This window comes from Sinocyclocheilus grahami, unplaced genomic scaffold, assembly GCF_001515645.1.
Source record: "Sinocyclocheilus grahami isolate Dianchi unplaced genomic scaffold, SAMN03320097.WGS_v1.1 scaffold103.1, whole genome shotgun sequence".
Taxonomy (NCBI): domain Eukaryota; kingdom Metazoa; phylum Chordata; class Actinopteri; order Cypriniformes; family Cyprinidae; genus Sinocyclocheilus; species Sinocyclocheilus grahami.
Window position 1 is genome coordinate 425,097 of NW_015505282.1, and position 20,531 is coordinate 445,627.

Sequence of the window (20,531 nt, forward strand, 5' to 3'; positions counted from 1 at the left end):
TTTTTCATCTGAAACGTGCTGCGATTTATTTTCCAAAGCCACTCATATAATGCAGAAGCACTCAAGCAAGCAAAACGCGCAACGCGTGCACGCATTTGTACTGATGCAGAATAATACAGCCTAGCGCATTTCACAGGCTGCTAGATTCACTTTCGCCTGAAAGTCGTGTATGCCTAAGGTTGAAAATAAATGATGTTTATAGTGAATGCCACTATAAATGGTCTTATTTTTACGATTTAGTTTTAATCCAAATTATGCGTGTGCTAAGTGAGTGAACATCAAAGATCACACAACAGAAGTGCACGCTCTCTCTCTCTTGCTCTCACTCCCTACCATTAAGTAACTTGTGCATTGTTTTACTTACTTGTTTTTGACATATCCGACCGAACTACAAACTTTCCAGTGATGTCTGTGAGAAAGATATATTCACTCGACAAGCTCGTGCATCTGCGCCGCCGCGCGCTCAATCCACTCACGCGCGCTCAATTTGCTTATCAGCTCGCGCACATCAGCTATACAGGCGTTAATACTGAATGTTTAACATTATATTCATTGCATACATATACTTCGTTGACATCCTTAATCTCTTATAACTCCATTCTGCTGTCTGTTGTTCTGTTGTTGGTGTTTCTTTGTCTGAATATGGCACTGATCACATGCTGTGTGGTATCGGCGTTTGGTATCGGTGCATTTTAACAAGTACGAGTACAGGAGACCAGTATCGGGCCTATGCATACGCATCCCTAGTTCCAGTCTGTATCCAGACCAGATGGTCACTGCAGTCACCCGGATCCAGTCCGTATCCAGTCCAGATGGTGGATCAGCACCTAGAGAGGACCTCTACAGCCCTGAATGTCAGCGGAGACCAGGACAACTAGATGAGCCCCAGATACAGATCCCCAGTGAAGACCTGGCCTCAGATGACTACCGGGACAAGACCACAGGAACCAGTTGAGTCCTCTGCACAATGTGACTTTGCTGCAGCCTGGAATTGAACTGCTGGTTTTGTCTGGCCAGAGGAGAACTTGCCCCCCGACTGAGCCTGGTTTCTCCCAAGGTTTTTTCTCCATCTGTCACCAATGGAGTTTCGGTTCCTTGCCGCTGTCGCCTCTGGCTTGCTTAGTTGGGGACACTTAAAGTCCCCATGAAATCAAAATAAAGTTTTTTGGGTGTTAGTATAAATATGCTATTCTTAAGGTTATCTATAAGGCAGTGTGCTCCAAAACAGTGACAAAATTCACATTTAGAAGATATAAGCATTCAAAGTTTTTAGTTCGTCACTTCCGCCAAAACGGCTCAACAATTTTTTTGACGTCACATCGTACTTCTTCTCATCAAATCTTCTGACCAATCAATCGCTCTCTAGAAGCCGAAGCGCCAGCCCCCTGCACTATAAATAGATGCTGAAGCTGCGCTGAGATCGGTCGCTTGTTCACAGTGTAGTATTTCCTGTACAGTGAATGGCACTTAGTGTACAGTGTAGGTGATAGGGAACGATTCAGACAGTGTAAATATGCTTTCGATTGGGGCAAATGAGGTCTGGTTTCACGTTGTGTCACGCGAACCGCGGCAGCGCACACAGTCTGATCCGGACTTTGGCTCCAGTCCAGAGACGCGATCGCACGGAGCGGATCACATGCCGAGTCGGCATACAGTAAACACTTTTAAAACTACACAGCCTCAGCATGATTATGATCACTATTTTGTTTTACTAAGAGTTTCATATTATATCTAGGGGGTAATCTTGATCTTAATAGACTGTGGCTGTCAAATGCGGCTTTACCGAGCTCAACGGCTCTGACCCGTGCAGATATAAACAAAACGCTATTGGCTTATTTAAAAATTTCAACTGAAACAGGAAGACAGGGCGGGACATATCGGGCAGCCCCGCCCTGTCTTCCTGTTTCAGTTGAAATTACGTCACCACATAGAATAACGCAGCGTGTTTCAAGGCACTTCAGGGGACCTTTAATATCCAGCGATATCGTCGACTTGGGCTGCGTTCCACTCCACTTTTAGACATGCACTCGGGAACTTCCCTAAGCACTTCCCCTCGGGGGAATCCCCGCTGCCATTTTGAAGTGCATTTCACTTCATGAAGTGGACCAGGGAAGTTTATATGGACAGACCCTCGACCCCTCGTTTTTGACCGAGGGAGTGAGTCTGCTTCATATGCACACTTCAGGCCACTCCATAGACCACAATACAACACGTTTCATTTATCCCCACCCCAAACAACTCTATAATATATAAATTATTTTAAAAACATAATAGCCCAAACATTCCTATGATACATATAGAATGCTGCACCAAACAAATGCATAAGGGAAAAAATGTAAACAATAAACCAACTCCGTAGCTGATTCTAAGTGATCAAGGGCTTAGGACGTTCCAGTTCAGACCATTCCAAATGTTCCGCCAGAAGTGTGCACTCATGCAACGTAATCAATGACGTACATCCGAGTAAACGAGATGGAGGGAAGTTTGCGAGTGAAGGGCATAGAAAAACGGACTGGAACGCAGCCCGGATTGCACAGACACTATTTAAACTGAACTGAGCTGGATGAGGACATCACTGAATTCAATGATGAACTGCCTTTAACTTAAATTGAGTGTTTACTATTATCATTTTGCATTATTGACAATATTTTCCTAATTAATGGTGTACAGGTGCTTTGACACAATCTGTATTGTTAAAAGCGCTATATAAATAAAGGTGACTTGACATGTTTTAGCTTGACGTTTGTTCAATGCTTTTTAAACGTTACTGTGTTTCAAGCATTCATGTTTGCAAAATAATAATATGGAACATTTACTTAATATTTTCTGTAATGTTCACACAGATAAGAAAAACTTTTTAATAGGCTACATAAAAAAAAAAAACCCTGGGTATTTTGTATGTTCAGACAACATTCAGAAATATAATTTAATGAGAACATTAGCAAAACGTTCTTAGAACACAATTTTATGATTGTGGTGTACCTGAGTCTAAATCGAAGTATATATTCTAAGTCTAAGAATATTATTGTTGATATTCAGTTTATATTCTCTTGACGAACATATATATTCAGAAACGAAAAGTGTGGAGCTTCATTTAGCCTAGTGAAGCCTATTAGTAATGACAACAAACCATAGATAATACATCAAATTCAATATTTACAAAAACTGTATGCTGTATTGTACAAAGATATATCTTTCAAAATGGTTGTGGCTAATTAAAGCAGCAGTATCCCAGCTCATTTGTTGTTTGTATGCTGTGAGTGATTTGTAAAGACAGATGGACAGTTAAAGCAGAGACACATGTTGCAGTAAATCAATCTGATCTAGCCTGATATAACTGATACAGTATAAGGCTCTTCTGCTTGAGATTAATGAATTACACTCACAATAAATAAAATCAGACATGCTGTGGTTCAGAAATAACCCTGTTCAAATGACGTTATCTGAGATTAATTCCACACAGGGTTGATAACCAGGTTAGAGATGTAGTGTTGAAATTTAATATATTACATTACTTGTTCAATTAAAAATATTTATAGTAGGCATTATTCATGAAACATGAGCGGAACGAAGTTCTGTGTAAACTGTTCGTAAAGTGAACTTTGCTGATCATGAGTTTGATTCTCAAGGAAGAAATATGATCAAAATATATATGATGTTGATGTATGCATTTCTGGGGGAAAAAGTGTCTTCTAAATTAATAAAAGTAATGTAAAAGAAGGCCAATTTACCCAAGAATGAAAAAAATAAAATACTATAGTAATTTATATTAAATACTATAGTGTTTTTGAACCATACTATAGTAAAGTACTTGAATTAATTTGTTGTGGTAATTCTATAGTTGCTGTGGTAATATAAAAACTATAGTAATATAAACAAATTACTTTACCCAACACTGTACTAAGTTTTCTACAACTGAAGTATAGGCCTACTACAGTATTTATTACAGTTTATCAGTTCATTATAGTATGCTGTAGCATTCAAATTCAAAGTGTTGTAAATAAATACTATAATATATACAGTATAATACACTCTACTATAATATGGTTCAAAACACTAGTATTTACTATAAATTACTATAGTATTTTTTCATGTGGGGTTTCACAAGCTTTTAAGACATCCATTCTGCTTGTGTTTCATGAATGAGGCCCATTGAGTAAAAGCACATTAAACTTCTGTATGAAAAACAAATGTTAATAAAATAATGTGGAGCATAACTATATGCAACTACATACTAAATACATCAGTGCTACTCATTTTTTGCATAACAAAAGCATAATTTGGTTATTCATCATTCCTATATTACAGTACACTGATCTAAAGCCTTCACGTCGGTGTTGTTTTCTTCTGTGATCATGCTGGTCTGGTGCGAGTGTTCTCGTCCCATTACACCGAGTCCATAACAGCAGACACTGTCTCTCTGATGATGAAGAGTGCTTTACATTTAGTCATTTAACAGACACACCTGTCCAAATGAGGAACAACACAAGCACTGTATCATATAAGAGTAGCTTGATTCCTCACTTCTTTCCTCCATCTGTAAAAAAATATAACATTATTAGCTACAGTGAGCTGCTGCAGAGAATCAGTGAACATCAGCTGGAATTTGGCTGTTTCTCAATCAAAGCTAAAAAATCATCTCAAATGCGTGATCTCAGAAGACATATGAACTACTTCATGTATAGTATTTTTTGATTGAACGTATGGCTACTTGTTTCTGCCACATGAGGGAAAAAAGGAGATTTTATAAACATTATATAAATGGAAACAATGTCATATTTATAAGATAAAAAGTCAAAATGATGGCATACCAATATAATAATAATAATACATTTATTTTGTATAGTGCCTTTAAAAGGGTGCTTTCTCAAAGCGGTTTACAACACAAGCAAACACAACAAGCCAAATTAGAACACAAAAATACAGAATGACAATCAGTTAAAAGCAAGTCAGAAATAGAACGTTTTAAGACGAGATTTAAAAATACCTAACGAATTTGCTTCCCTGATGTCAGCCGGGAGAGAATTCCACAATTTGGGGTCGTAAGATGAAAAGGCCTGATCACCCCTAGAACGCAGCCGTGTTTTAGGAACGACTAAAAGACCACTCTTGAGAAGATCGCAAGTTGAGACTGGGTGTATAAGGAATTAAAAGCTCAGCCAAGTCTGAGGAGCCATGCAGTGCCTTGTATGTTAACACAAGAACTTTAAAATCAATTCGGAATCTTAGCGGGAGCCAATGCAACAATTCCAAAACAGGATTTATATGATCAACAACCCTGGCCCCAGACAGAATTCTATAGCTGCCAAATTTAGTAAATATTGAAGTTTGTTACAGGTTTTTTTTCAACTGCTTACACAAATTTTCAAAACATTGCCTCTTTTTTTCTTTACACTTTACTTTTTAATTTACTCTGTAACTCCAGAGCAACACCGTTGTAAGGATAAAAGAAACTAAAATACTTTGATCTCCTGAGAAACAAACAATGCACTGGCATCTTCAGGACACCCCACAGAGGGGTGGTGCGGGAAACGTCTCTCTCACACATGCATCTCTGCCCTCTCTCCCTCTTTTTCTTCCTCTCTCTATTCCCCCCTCTCTCTATCTCTTTCTCTCAGTCATTAGGCAATCCTACAGCCTGAACCACCGTAGGGAAAGATGGTTACAGATGGTGCCGAAACCCGGGATCCCTTGCAGTGAGTTTTCTGAGATTTACTTAAGCATAACATTCTGTTTTGGAACTATTCAAACACAAGAAATTGTCAGACATCCACAACTTAATCTCAGAAATACAATGTGAAAGATGGGAAATGTTCACATTTTGACCTGGGTTTGAGTGGATGTAAATCTGCGTATCATTGGCGTAAAAATGGTAGTTAAGGTCGAGAGGTATTAATAATTGACCAAGAGGAAAAATATAGATGCTGAAAAGCAAGGGACCAAGTATTGAGCCCTGAGGGACACCATAAAAACAAAGTGACTACAATGAGTTAAATAGGATCTGGGCCAATCCAGAGCAGTCTCCGTCACCCCGAAGACTGATTCAAAATACCAAGTCATAATTATGAGACACGTTCAATGATCATGGGGTAAAAGTCAAAATTATGACAGTTGAAATCATGAGGTAAAAGTCTAAATTAACATAAAACGCCAAAATTATGAGAAAAGAAGTCATAATTGTCACATAAAACATGAACTTGTGAGATAAAGTTACAACTCGGATTCTAACTGTGAAAATTCTGAGATAAAAATGCCTTAGTCAAAATGATGAGATAAAAGGTATAGTTGACATTAAGTTAACTATCTGCAGTTTGAACCGTGAAGGTAGAGCTGCAGTTTAACCAGTAGTCAACGACTGGATTACCAATAATTGACTTAGCATCCCATAAATTTGACTTTTTATCTCAGAATTTAAAGTTTTTAAGACATAATAGACTTTAAAAATATGACTTATCAAAAATATGATTTACGAATGCATGATTTTTCCCCCCATATGTGGCAGAAATGGACTTCAACCTGGAAGTCCTAGATACTCTATGCTTTCATTGTATAGAGAAAAACAGCGTGAATATTCTTCAAAACATTTTGCATTGTATTGCTTAAAAGAGAGAAAATTTAACCTAATAATCATATATATCTGGATCAATGACAAACAAATATGTCAGAGATGATAAAAAGGAAAAAAGCTATTTTAAACAAATTTTAAACAAATAGGCCTAGATATGTAATTTTCATATTCATTACTAATATTTTTTAAATCCTATTTTTAAAAAGAATAATAACATATTTCCCTTAGGATATGCAGGTTGTTGTTTCTGTTTAATATTATGACTTTTTTTTTCAAAATATGAATTATCAATTTGTGAATATTATGGACATTTCACAACCCTGAACCAATTTTGATAATTGAATAACACTAATAATTAATGTTTAATTTATAATATTTGTTTTTAATTTGTTTTTATTATTATTATTATTATTTTTTATAATTTTTTTTGTTTGGTTAAATAAACCAGATACTGAAAACATGATCATCATAAAAAACATGTTTATGCTATTGTTTGCATGAAACAGTGTTATTTTAGTATCATTGATAAACTATTACAGTTGTTGTAAATAAGTTTTAATTTGAATTTTAGTTAAAGTTTTAGTCACTTTGTTGCATATTTTTGTCTTTATTATTATTATTTTTCAAAATATCTATAGTTTTATTCGCATAAAAGAGACACAATTCCACATCCAGACTCTTGCACAGATTTTTACAATTTTAGTAATACTAAAATCAGAATTTAGTTTATTTTAAGCACAACGCATTTTTCTTTTTGTCCACAGTTTTTCCTCTATTTTAGTTTCAGTTTATTTCAGTGCTTTAACACGAAACTAAAAGAAATGTTGCCTTAGTGACTAGCTGAAGTAAAAAAAAGTGTTTCATTTCAGTTCATGTTTACTTTATTTGAAGTAATGAAAATGTTTTAGTTTTGGTTAATGATAATAGATAATAAGTGTTTTTGAAGTACATTTACAGCTGGAGTCCAGTCACTGCGGTGTCCCTGAGGTGTGTGAGGTGTACCTCAGAGGAGTGTGCCGTTCACGTGAGGAGTGTGGAGGGTCTTAGACACAGAGGGTCCGTGTCCTGCTCCAGACAGGACCTGCAGCTGGACTCTGTACTCACTCTGGGGCTGCAGCGCGTCTACTGTCAGAGAGCGCTGATCCTGAGGGACAGGTTCATATGGAGTGTGTTTAGAGTGCTGCTGTGTTGTGTGATTGGTCAGTTAGGCGTGTGTGTGACTCACGGGGGGCAGGAGGTGTGTTTGGGAGACGAGCATGCCGTTGGTTCTGCTGCGGGACACTTTGAGCCAGGAGAGCTGGAATCCAGTGATGGGGGTCTGTCCCGTGCTCTCTGGAGACACCTGCCAGCTAAACACGGCCTGCACCGAGCCGTTCGCCGGCTGAAACCATGCTGCCAGCTTCTCCGGCCGCTGCAGGCCTTTCTTACCCTGAGGAGGGCGCTCTAGCACAACATATTGCACTGGGATGAACCATAAAATACATCAATTCTGTCATGTGTTGCAAAAATCTGGGGGGATCTCAAACTGTCTGGCTCACATTTCACTACAAACTCAAACTCAAACATTAAAAAGGCCTAATTATATGACTTTTTATATCATAATTAGGACTTTTTAATTCCAGTTTGGATATACAAGCTTCTATATCTACTTTTCACCTCACAATTTTGCCTTTTATGTCAGTATCCCATAGGTTTGACTTCAGATTGAATCATTTGAATGTTTTATGTCAGAATTATAGACTCATAATTTTTTACATTTTATGTCAGTTTTAACTTTTAATGTCACAATTTAGATTTTTGTCATTCTATGTATATATGTATTTATTTATTATTACCTTTTTTAACATAAAAAAAAAATAAGCCTGTTACAGGGTAACTTTTAGGATAAAGGAGTTTTTTTCAGTCTGATATTACTGTAATTGTGTAATATTTTATTCTATAATTTTATTGTATTAAATTATTTTTTGTTGTTATTATTGTTGTACATCCTTTAATTTATGCTGACTTTAGTTTAAATCACTATTGAGAATAATCAAAATGACAAACAAACAAAAATAAGACATCCGGACACATTACAGTAATCACAATAAGATTTTTATTTTATTTTTGCTTTGCATTAATAAAAACTGGACTTAATGTTTGCAATTAAAATAATAAAAGAGCTTAATTTCTTTATGGAGAATATCTTCTCTTTTCCCCCTTTTGATTTTATGGTGAAATGTGACATTTCTATGAGATTGACCCAGCTAATGTGGCGTGATTAAAGCTTTTGTGCTAGATATCATCTTACCATCTCTGACGCAGGCAACAGGTTTTTTCCGTCGGCCCATCAGCGATGAGCAAAGTGGGGTGGTTACAGAGGTCATGACCTCTGACCTCTGCTCTTGTCCCGTAACGGGCTTCACTGCCACGCGGTACTTACAGGCAAATAGCAGGCCAGTAATCACAAAATGTGTTCCCTGAAGAGCAGAAACAGCAGAGTTATTCCTCAGTACAACAGTATACCGTCTGTGGCTAAGAATGAAACGAGAGAGTACATGAGAAATGCTCTGTGGAAAATGAATCAGATAACCGATAACCCATCTGTACCATAATGATATCACACATTTCTATTGTGTCCGCTGCCAGTGTTGACAGATCATGTGTGGAAATACAGCGCTCTTGGGCAGTGCTGCCATTATCTCTTACACTATTCAGCTGCATAAACTTCAGCGAACAAAGAAATCAGATGCAGGAACAAGAATCCTTCTGAGGGTAAATTCAAGGGTCACATGCAGGTTTGATAGTGACATCAACTCTTTAGCATTAGTATCTGTGCAGTATAAAATGCTAATCGATATGATGGTTGTGAGGCATTAAATTGATAGTTCACCACATTTTGGCATCATTTTTTCACCTTTCCAAACATAGTTTTTTTTCCTGTGGCCAAATTTTACGTTTAGGGTCTCAGACTATTCACCATCAACATTTTTTTTGTTTTTGTTTAGACATCTGTACTTTATCAGAGTATTATATTTTGGCAAATTTCACTTCAATTTCAACATTTCACTACATTCCAAAGCACAATATCATACTTTTTACTCCACTGTGTTTCATAATAAACCACATTGTTGCTGAAAGAAACCTGAGACACAAAAGCGATGTCTGATTCATGAACGAGCTGATTCATTTCAATCAAATTGAATATTTTATTATTTTGACTTGTTTGCACACTTTTATTATAATAAGTAAAAACATATTGTCCTGAGATGCTTATTAAAAGTAAAATATAATAAGTTATACAAGTTATTATAAGTAAAAACACATTGTGTTTTTAAAATTTCAGATTTTGAGAGTGTATGTTTTGGTAATAAAATAAAATGTTTGCTTAGATGTAGATTGATACATATTCTGTCTTCATCAACTAATCTCCCTTATTGTGGGATTAATTATATAAAATTGCAAAATAAATAAATAAGGTTCATCGATCAGTACTTTTTAATTTTAATATCTTGGTACATAAAAAAATCAAGACTTTTGAAAAAAAAAATAATAATTTTTGACTGAAAATGAGAGTATGTACATGAAATAAAAATTTATAAAATAAAATACAAATAAATAAATAAAATGGCCCCTTCAGAGTTCTTGGCAAGAAAGTATACTGTAAACCAATGAGACACACCTGAACTATAGCTGTTTTCTCGCCTTTCGTCACATTATGGGCACAAACTTCAGGAAACCATCTCAGAATATATGAACTGGAATCCTTCTGGCTTTCTACAGGAAGAAACAAGGCAGAATGTTGTAGGTAATGTTTTTCTGTTTCTGAGGCAGCATGAACACATTTTCACGGACTGGCTACATTTTGCTCTGAGCTCCCTGTTCTGTACGCAGGCAACATGACATCTTCCTTCGAACCCGCGTCAGGTTGCCATCTCCCTTCATCTGTTTTTGATTTCACACTCATACCGGCATTATTAAATCACTCTTCATGCCTTTCTTTCCAGGAGATAACAGTAAATCAACACCCTGTATTTATGGGCGCTTGCGGTTTGACTGGAATCTTCTCTTTGAAGACCATCATGTTGCCAAATGTGTATTTTTGGAACTCATGTACTAAGCAGATCGTGAAAAATCTGCTGGAAAGAGTCTAGAGAGGACATCCCTGTGAGATTGTCTTTTTATGCCGGATAGATAATATTTATGTTTGGTAACGTTCTTCCATAAATCATCAGTCATGCTGTTGCTTTGCTTCGGCGGTGACTTGTTTAAGGACACACATGGATCCGATGGATTGTCAACAAACACATACGCTTTGCGTGACTGGTGTGAAGTCATGTGAGCGTGTTTTTTGTTAGGAGACCATTTTTGCAGAGACGTAAACTTCGAATGACCTCAGCCGTATGTCCTTAATGTACATGCCAGTGCAGAAAGAAGCTGACTTGCCTGTGATTCGGCTCTTCCAGAAGACCTTGACCTGCAGCTGGTTGTCGTGATAATGAGGGGCGGCCGCTTCCAGCCTCAGGATACTGGGAGAGGAATGGGACACAGGAATCTCATTGGAGAACTCTCCGGAAAGGTGGACATTCCCATTTGAGGACGCTAGAATGAGATAGGAGATTCACTCATTTGGCAATAGTCTTTATTATTTTAAAAAGCAACTTTTCAGATTAAAATTTTCTAAATGAATGACTAAGTACTACATACAGTGGGGAAAAAAAGTATTTAGTCAGCCACCAATTGTGCAAGTTCTCCCACTTAAAAAGATGAGAGAGGCCTGTAATTTTCATCATAGGTATACCTCAACTATGAGAGACAAAATGAGAAAAAAAATCCTGTGGCATGGAAGTGACCGAAAAACAACCTGGTGACCAAAAATACCCGGCTAATTTATGAAGCCTATTTTTAGCACCAGACTTTTACAACAAATTTAGTTGTACTGCCTCTAATTTACAAAGGGTAACTTCAATAAAACCACTGTATGTCACTAGCTATGTTTCCATCACCTTGCTTTTATGTGCATTTTGAAGTATCGCATCAGAAACGAGTCATGGAAATGGCAAATTTCAAAAAAATCTATTATTTTACTAAAAAGTTTTTACGTTTGCTTGAGGTGGTTTTTGATTTGTGTGAAAAAGGGTTAATGTGAATAATAGGAGATGGAAATGCATTTGCTGAATTAATTTCTCCATGCACATGGGACAGCAAAACCTGACTATCCAGCGGACCGATCTCGTTGCACAGCATCTGAAATGTTGTTATGATCATTCTGAAAAACCTGAGCAAAGTCTGTCGTCAAAGTACTTCTGTATAAGCATCTTACACGTTCCCAAACAGCAGCATCCACCTCTGAAAGCAATCGCTGCATTTATTGTGTTTCGTCTGCTCGCTCTGAGTCACAAGTCATTTATTATATATGGCTTCTCCTAGTTTTTTTTTGCGATATTTAGTGCCAGTTAATCAGGAAGTGACGATTTTGTTCTCCTTGACTCATTGGATGGAAACAATGCTTTATTCGCAAATGTTTTGTGCGATATTCCAATTTTGTGCGTAAGTTAAATTCACAACTTTGGATGGAAACCTGGCTACTGTCATTAATCTCTTTACAAAGGTTAAAATGTTTTGGGCTGAAATGTGACTATCGCATGTTTCCTTGAGATTTACCATCATCGATTAAACAAAGTTCTTTACACTCTAATTCTTATGCTTCAACAAAAATATGAGCTTTATACTGTATGTGTCACGAGACGCTACTGTGAGGAGGCCGTCAGACAGTGTCCAGGGAGGTGACGATGTAGGGAGGAGCCAGGGAGGCGACAGGAAGGACTTGGAGCAGGAGAGGCCAAGCAGGACCCAGTCCACAGCCATGATGGAGGCCCATGGTGGAGCCGACCGAGTGAGGAGCCATGGAGGAGGAATGCCGGTGACTCCAGGGGGCCGACCAACGGCGGCAGAGCAGGTGACGGAGGAGCCGATGAGCCAGGGTGACAGGGAGGATTTGGAGGGCCAAGGTGGAGCAGATGGTGCCTGCGACTGACGTGGAGGCGTGGATACGAAAGGCCGTGGTGGAGCCGAAGCAACAGAGGACTGAGGAGGAGCCGAAGGGATGAAGGAGCCTGACGGAGCCAGAGGGACGAAGGGACGATGCGCAGAGTCCCGAGGTGTAGGATGGTCGACGCCAGACCAAGGCGGAGCCGGAGGGACGAGGGAGCCCGGCAGAGCTAGTGGAGTGCCAGGCCACGGCAGAGAGGAGGGAGCTAGGAGCCATGGTGGAGCCAACGGGTCCACAGGCCGAGGCAGAGTCTGGGGCTTAGAGGCTGGAGGCGGAGTCAAGGGATACTCCAGCCCTGGCGACGCTGCAGGATGGCAGTCCCGCGGAGCTCGCATCGTGCTGATGGTGGGCTGAGGGTGAGCAGACGGGCTGCTGGACGACAGTGGTGGAGGAGGCAGGAGCAAGTGGGAGGGTGGGCATTTGTGAACCTTTGGGCTTAACTTGGGACCAGGAGCCCTCTTAGGGCTGGACGTGGGAACAGGAGCCTTCTCTGGGCTAGACATGGGAACAGGAACTTTCTCTGGGCTAAACTCGGGGACTGTTGCCCTCTCTGGGCTAAACTCGGGTACTGAAACCCTCTCTGGGCTAAACTCGGGGACCGGAGCCCTATCTAGGTTAAACTCGTGGACTGGAGCCCTCTCTGGGCTGGACTGGGAAACGGGAGCCCACTCAGGGCCGGACGGTACCAGCGGGGATGAAGGAGAGAGGAGAGGGTTAAGGCGGCTTCCAGCTCTGTTTCCCAGTCTATAAGGTCCCCCTCGAAGTCCACCAGTCCCAGCTGTATAATCAGCTCACCCTCAGCCGCAGTGCAGTGGGTGGAGCTCCACTCCACGCTCTCTTTGTCCGCGGCATTCTCCCTCGTGGCGGGCTCTGTTGCCGGCTCTCGCACCTTGACTGACGTCATTTGCAGCTCCGGCTCCACGGTGATCCGTTGCTCTGTCGCTCCATGCGGCAACGGCTTGTCGGCCTTGGCGAGCTCGGGCTCTCTGTCAGTGGTGGGCTCTGACATGCGCGCCGCGCAGCGGGGAGATGGTGGGCTGGGCACTGGGTCAGGAGTGGATCCGGCGAGATCATTCACGGGGCAGATGGTGAATGACAATCGATTTCACGCCAGAATCCACTCCACGAAGGTGGCGAAATCCGCTTGAGGACCATCCTCGGACAATGGCGCTCTGCACGCGGTGTTCAGGCTGGTGTCATAGAATGCGCAGATCGCGTCGTCCGGATAGCTGGTGAGTTCGGCGAGGGCCAGAAACAGTCTGGTATGGCCCTCGAGCGATCTTTCCTCCTGCTCCAGCAGGAGGAGGAGGTATTCAGGGCAGGCGAGAGGATCCATGTGTACAATGGAAACAAAAAACACTGGGTAAAAACGGAAACAAAAACGGAGGGAACACACGGAGGTAACTGTTTATGGTCTGGTATTCTGTCAGGACTGCGCTACTGTGAGGAGCATGGAGCGAGGAATGAGGAGACGAGGAGTTGACTTCAAACAAAGAGAATTTAATTAACATCCATGGAACAAGGAACACACACCTAGCTGGGAAATACGAACATACAATTCCAGACAACCTCAAAAAGCACAGACAGGACCTTAAATACATGGGGTAATTGACAACACACACCTGGAACTCAATAAACAATTAACAAGGGAAAACTGGGTCATGGAGCACGTGGAGAGGGAAAAACACACAGAATGAGTCCAGGGGCATGAGAGTATGTCTTGCTCTATAGACTTTTTACTATAAATGTGTTTCTTATTCAATTATCGTCTTTGGTAAAAAACTGCAATGCTTTCAACTTGAAAACTCAAAAGCCACAACTTCGCTAAGGTGTATGATATCATGTGAACACAGGCATAAACATTCACTTTTAAGCAAATAAAAAATATCAATGAATCAAAGTTTCTAAATTTAGCCAATGTTTGACGTTTGATCTTCACTTCAGAGTTTGCTTTCATAGCTCAGGAGGTGTAATTGAGTTTACTTAAGCTTAATTAAGCTTAATTAAGTTTCATTCAAGTATCAACTTTGTCACAGATGTTTGTCATAAAATAAATGGACAAATGAAAACAATTGTTGCAAAGAGTACAGAGTTACAAAAATGTATGTGGACGCCATTGCACAGATTGCACAGATAATTTGATCTCGGTAGAATATAATGAGAAATGTTCGGATAATTTCTCAGGAGTAACATCAGAGAAGCAGTTAGGCAAAGTTCTGCATTAAATCTCACTGCTGTCTAGAAGAAACACCTAAGACATGTTTCTTAAGACACAAAAAGCAAGCACTGATGTTTTGAATTATATTTGATTCTGTTCCATTGACAATTCTTCCTTGTTCATAAACTGTAACTAATGAAATCTTGGGTTCAGCATTAGGCAGTCTGCAATACATTATTGTAAGGGAATATGGTGATATAAATGATGTGGTGTTTAAGAGACCTCAAGAGAAATAACAGAGGGCCGATAAAACCAGTGGGGAAAATATTAAAGACATAAAATAAGAAAGTGGAAAAATTATTGGAAAGCAAAGAAGAAGAAATTTAATTTGTAGAAAAACGGATTATGCCTTTGAATATTTCAGCATGCTAGTTTTGCTCTAAATAAAACAACTAAAAAGAGCCAGCACATAACTTTTCCAAACCATCATATCTCTTCACTTTGAGTCTGGAATTTGTTTGCAGAATTACTGAAATATTTATAACAACAACAGTGGAGGTGAGAAACTTGTGTGGGGTTAAGTGCAGTCCTGTTGAGGAGAGTAAACCGGGTCGTGCCCTTCAAACCTCTCCTAGTGAGCCACGGTACTGCTGGATTCTCATACAGGACTGAAATGTGCTGCCTCTGGGAAAGGTTAACCTCATGTACTCACGTGCCAAAATCTAAGTCACCATAAGAGGACAACATTTCTGACAAACACTCTCCTCGCCAGAGAAGGTTTTCTGTGTTTTTAATGGCTCTGCTGTGCTGCAATTATTAACGGCACCACTGATTCATGGTAAAAGGAGGGGGCCAGAATCAAGTCTTTTAAAGAGAGCAAATATTTTATTTTTGACACCCCTTCATTTACACCCTTTTCAATTTATACTCCATAAAACTGATTGAATGTCAAAATTGGCGCACAATCTGAAAACAATTAATTATGAAGTTTTATAACTTTCCAAACATGCATCTAAATCTTTCTAAGCGTGCAGATGTTCAGAGTTCTTACAGGTGGCTGCAGCAGTGATGAAGGAGAGGTGAGCTCGGTTGCTCTTGAGCCGATTCTGACCCCAGTAAGAGATGGCCTGAATCTGTGCAGTGTAGTGCGTGTTGGGCTGTAAACCCTGAAGCTCCATCTGAGTTACATCCTACAGGAAATAAAAATAAGACCTTATTATTGCAATGGTTTAGCACTAAGACATAAAAAATGAGTTTTGCAGTAGTCATCCATGTTGCAAAATAAGGTGGATCTTCAACTCCAATTCTGGAGGGCCAGTTTCATGGAGACTTTATAACCAGTACCAATTAAACACACCAGTCTGTAATTTGCACATAATCCTAAACAATTTATATATCTTGTTTGGGTAGGGTTAGTGCTAAACTAAGCAGTACACTGGCTCTCCAGGACTGGAGTTGAAGAGCCCTGCCCAATACCGTCCAGGCTACTGACAGAGGTGTTTTCTGTATGTCCGAAACCCCTGTGCTTGCATCCACATTCTAGTACTACTGGATCTTACTGCTGTCTTTGACACGATAGATCATGACATTCTCTTGAATAAGTTAGAGAATTTTGTTTGCATTAGTGGACTGGTATTAGCATGATAAGGATTTATGCTTATCTGACCGTTACCACTTTGTTTCAAGTTAATGAAGAAATGTCATCAATCACAAGGTAAATATGGAGTGCCGCAGGGCTCTCTGCTTTTTTGTACATGCTTCCTTTAGGAGACATTATTGGGAAACATGGAATTAGTTGACACTGTCATGCAGATGATACTCACACTATTAGACCTTACCAGGCATTTTTACAGTAATATATTGGCAACACTGTTGCCAGCTAGTTACTGTAGGTCAAACATCTACACTAAAACCTTGCATTGTAAACTAATAGTAAAATACAGTAATTAACTGTTAATTGTGTAGTTATTTACTGCAGTATAGTTTACAGTATTTTACTGTAAAGATACCATGGATTAAATTAAAACTCTTCATTTCTAGAAGCCGGCTTCCTTAAATTAGCCAACTGCCAATTCAGTTCATAAACTAAAATTTTTAACATGAACATATTAATACTTTGAACATATTTCACTTGAGTCTACTTAAAAATAATATATCTTAAAGGGGTCATATGATGCTATTTCAATTTTTCCTTTCTCTTTGGAGTGTTACAAGTGTTATTGGTGCATAAAGAAGATCTGTAAAGTTGCAAAGACTAAAGTCTCAAATCTAAAGAGATATTCTTTATAAAAGTTAAGAGTCAACCACGCCTACCTAAAATGGCTCGTTCTAACACACCCCCACGTCTACGTCATGATGTGGGAAGATTTGCATAACGCCGCCCAAATGTTCACGCAAAGAAAGAAGGCACAACTTTTATTCTCACTGTAGTATTGTTGCTGCCGCCATGTCGTGAAGGCGCTGTGTTTTGTTGTGAAAGCGAAACTACTTTGTTTGGCCTTCCAAAAGAGGAAGCCTGGAGCTGATCCGTGCTGGTCGCTGAGGAAATACATCAACTTCGAGCTATGGATCGCCGGATCGGCTTTCACTGTGCATGAAGCCATGTCCACCAAGTCCAGCCCGAGGTCGTCACATGTGGTTGCCGCAAGCCCGCTGGACGCTCCTTCGTCGAATCCGCCGGCTGTGCCGTTCTCAAGCCCATCGGCCTCCGCTCACTCTAGCCCTCCGGCCGTTCCTCACTCTAGGCCGCCGCCGCTCAATCTAGGCCACCGTGTGTGACGCTGTGTTTCGTTGTGAAAGCGAAACTACTTTGTTTGGTCTTCCAAAAGAGGACACGACTAGAAATCAGTGGTTAAGTTGTATTTACAACACTGTTCCAGAACAGTTCAACCCAAATATTCAGATGTGTGCAGCACATTTTATAGAGAACTGTTCCTGATCCTGGCTGAGTAGACTACAATGCCGGCTGTTCTGACTCACAGACTGTAAGTACGTTTTTTTATATTTAAAGAGTTTGCCACTGATGATTCAAACGCGAGTTTTGAGCAGTGTAGAGTAGAGTTTGTCATTTCTCCGATCACAAATACAGACATGGTTTTATGTTTACGCGGTGCGATACAACACAACGCGTAAAAAGACAGTATAAGTCATCAAAATCCGTCTCCACTGGATGCAACAAATGCCTCGTTTATAATGGGTTTTCATGTTTTTGAATCATCGCTCCGGCCTGACAGGACATCACAGTATGGTAAGGGGCGTAACATTTCCGGAACACGCTTGAGGTATTCAGTCAATCACAACGCACTGGATAGCTGGCCAATCACAGCACACCTTGCTTTTCAGACTGATGAGCTTTGTAAAAATCGACACGTTTCAGAAAGGCGGTGCATAGAGGAGAAACAATAATGTACAGTATGTACATAAACACATTTCATTACACCAAATACAGAAAATAATGTTCTTTTTAGCAACATCATATGAACCCTTCAAGGTAAAAATAACTGAATAAAACACAACCATCAAAAGATCAAAATTAAACTTCTTGCAGATCACAGCTAGTTAACCTAAGCACCCATGCATGTGCAATATGAGGTAACTAAGAGACTTTCACTGCATCATCAACTACAGCTACTGCCTTTAAATAAAGCAATATGTATCATATCATCAGCGTTTCTTGTTCTTCTCCTGGACTGAAGCACAGGTTATACTCTTCAGCACGACGGTAACCTTACAAAACTCAAAAAGAAGCTCTTTAAATCCCAACAGAACATTCAGCACTAACAGATCTCTCCTATATCATTGTGTGTAAATATACAGAATAACATTTAATTTCAGCATTTACTCTCCTTTTACTGAGATCAAATCGCTGTTAGGTTTCACAGTGCATTGCTGCTTTTACTTGACTTTACAGTAAACTACTGGCAACAGTGTTGCCAGTGCATTACTGTTTTACAGTTTGTTTGCCATAAAATTAATTTACAGTTTATTACTGTTAAAATACATTTTGTACATGTCTCTTTTTATCTTACACATTTAACCCTTTCAACCCCACAGGAAAATCCTGTAGTGTCCACACTACAAAGAGAAAAAGTAACACTGATGCAGGGTTCCAGTGAGATAATTAAGTGAATATGTACGTAATTGCTGAGTATTAATGATGGACACCTGCTGTTAACAAGCAGAATCACTGAAATAAAGAGGAACAAGAACAGAACCCTGAAAAGAGACGAGCAGAAACACAAGAACTACAACTTACTTCCAGCCATTACACATTATTACACTTATTACTAACTAGTTTGACTTTATTTCTGTCAAACGTCTACAGAAGCTCTTATTGATAATTAGCAGAGGTTGAGATGTTTGTGTTTTATTGAAAATGTTTGGTCTGAATTACCGTTTTTGTGGTCAGTGTTTGCTTCAGTTGGGCTCTTTGACTTCTTAATATTAGCTATTTCTCTGGCTGTTCTAACTGTGTGTTTGCAAAGCTCATTTATTACAGCAAAACCAGAGCAAATAAGATGATCAGTGAATGCTGGTTATATATTGATGATGAAGTGCTCATCATGTAGCTCCTTTATTCACTAATTTCATTGCGTCTAATGCATTAACAAATTTACTACATTACTAACACAGTTAAAAATCTTGTAAATGAATGATTAGCAAAACATTGTTCAATCTCATACAACAAAATCACAGATCTACTGCCATCAATAGACATAAAAACACATAAAACACCCATGTAACTACATTAAACGAGAACAGAGATTCAAAGGAGTCCACCAAAATTCTGGTATCATCATAATACAACCAATATCATCTGATCAATTTAGTCTTACCATAGGAAATGTGCTTTTTGAACACACAGTTCCAGCAGACAGAAAATGTCTCAACAACTAAAGCAAACACTGACCTCCGTAACGGTAACTGGTTTCACACTCCATGTAAAAGGGTCTTAAAGCTGAAGCTGGAAGTCAGTTGTTGTTCTTGTGTTTCTGCTTGTTTCTCTTTTTTCTGTTCTTGTTTCTCTGTCCTTCAGTGATTCTGCTTGTTATCATCGGGTGTTCATCAGTGTCTGAATTCACTCACTTCCTTTCATTCAATCGGTCAAGTAAACTAATGTAGGGAATAGTGAATGAGGGTATAGGGTGTGATTTTGAATGCAACCTCTTAGTGCCTACTTTGAGCTCTGTTAATTCACAGTATATTCCTGTAGGCTGCTTTCATGAAAATGACAAGAAAATAAGGAATATGAAGCAACAAAGGTTGTGTTAGAAAACACTCTCGTCTTGTTAAGAGAATGTTCCAGACATGCCTCACCCCTCCTTTTTTTCTCCCTCTCTCTCACTCTTCTATATATACAACGCATTCTCTCTGAATCCCCCCTTCTGTATCCATCTCTCTCTCTTGATATTATGTTTTAAATATGTCTTACTTATATGCGAGGTATGCATGCTTAAATGTATACATTAGTTTTCTTGGTTTAAATGCCCCAATAAGGACAGGAATGTTAGGACTACAAGGGTAAAGGAGTTCGAGAGAAACTCTGAAGACAGTTCAGCATTCTTCGCAAAAGTCTATTCCTAATATGTCCATGTTTTTCTGTACATGTGGCCATTTTATATAAACACATGTTCTTGGCCAAAGATCCTACGTGTATGTTATTCATATCCTCATTGGTTAAGAGGGTGAAACTCCCCTCGACATATGCCTATATAATATCTGTATTTCTATGAATAAATTGAAGTATTGAGGATACATTTGACTGTGTGTTTTCT

The 20,531-nt window shown here is 39.3% G+C and overlaps 1 protein-coding gene across 3 annotated transcripts in view; it reads right to left on the reverse strand.

Annotated features, from left to right (window-relative positions):
• Nucleotides 1-4,064: 4,064 nt before the first annotated feature.
• LOC107588425 (anosmin-1-like) overlaps nt 4,065-20,531 on the reverse strand; it is a 77,686-nt gene continuing 61,219 nt past the window's right edge. For 2 of the 3 annotated variants that reach the window (XM_016276505.1, XM_016276504.1), the window contains exons 8-14: nt 15,809-15,947; nt 10,994-11,149; nt 10,230-10,324; nt 8,859-9,027; nt 7,794-8,011; nt 7,571-7,712; nt 4,065-4,537 (exon numbers count right to left, since the gene is read on the reverse strand). In XM_016276505.1, coding sequence (XP_016131991.1) covers nt 7,572-7,712; nt 7,794-8,011; nt 8,859-9,027; nt 10,230-10,324; nt 10,994-11,149; nt 15,809-15,947 — 918 coding nt within the window. In that variant the 3' untranslated portion in view covers nt 4,065-4,537; nt 7,571. Of the gene's footprint in view, nt 4,538-7,570; nt 7,713-7,793; nt 8,030-8,858; nt 9,028-10,229; nt 10,325-10,993; nt 11,150-15,808; nt 15,948-20,531 lie in introns of all 3 variants that reach the window. The other variant, XM_016276502.1, reaches the window with a different exon arrangement.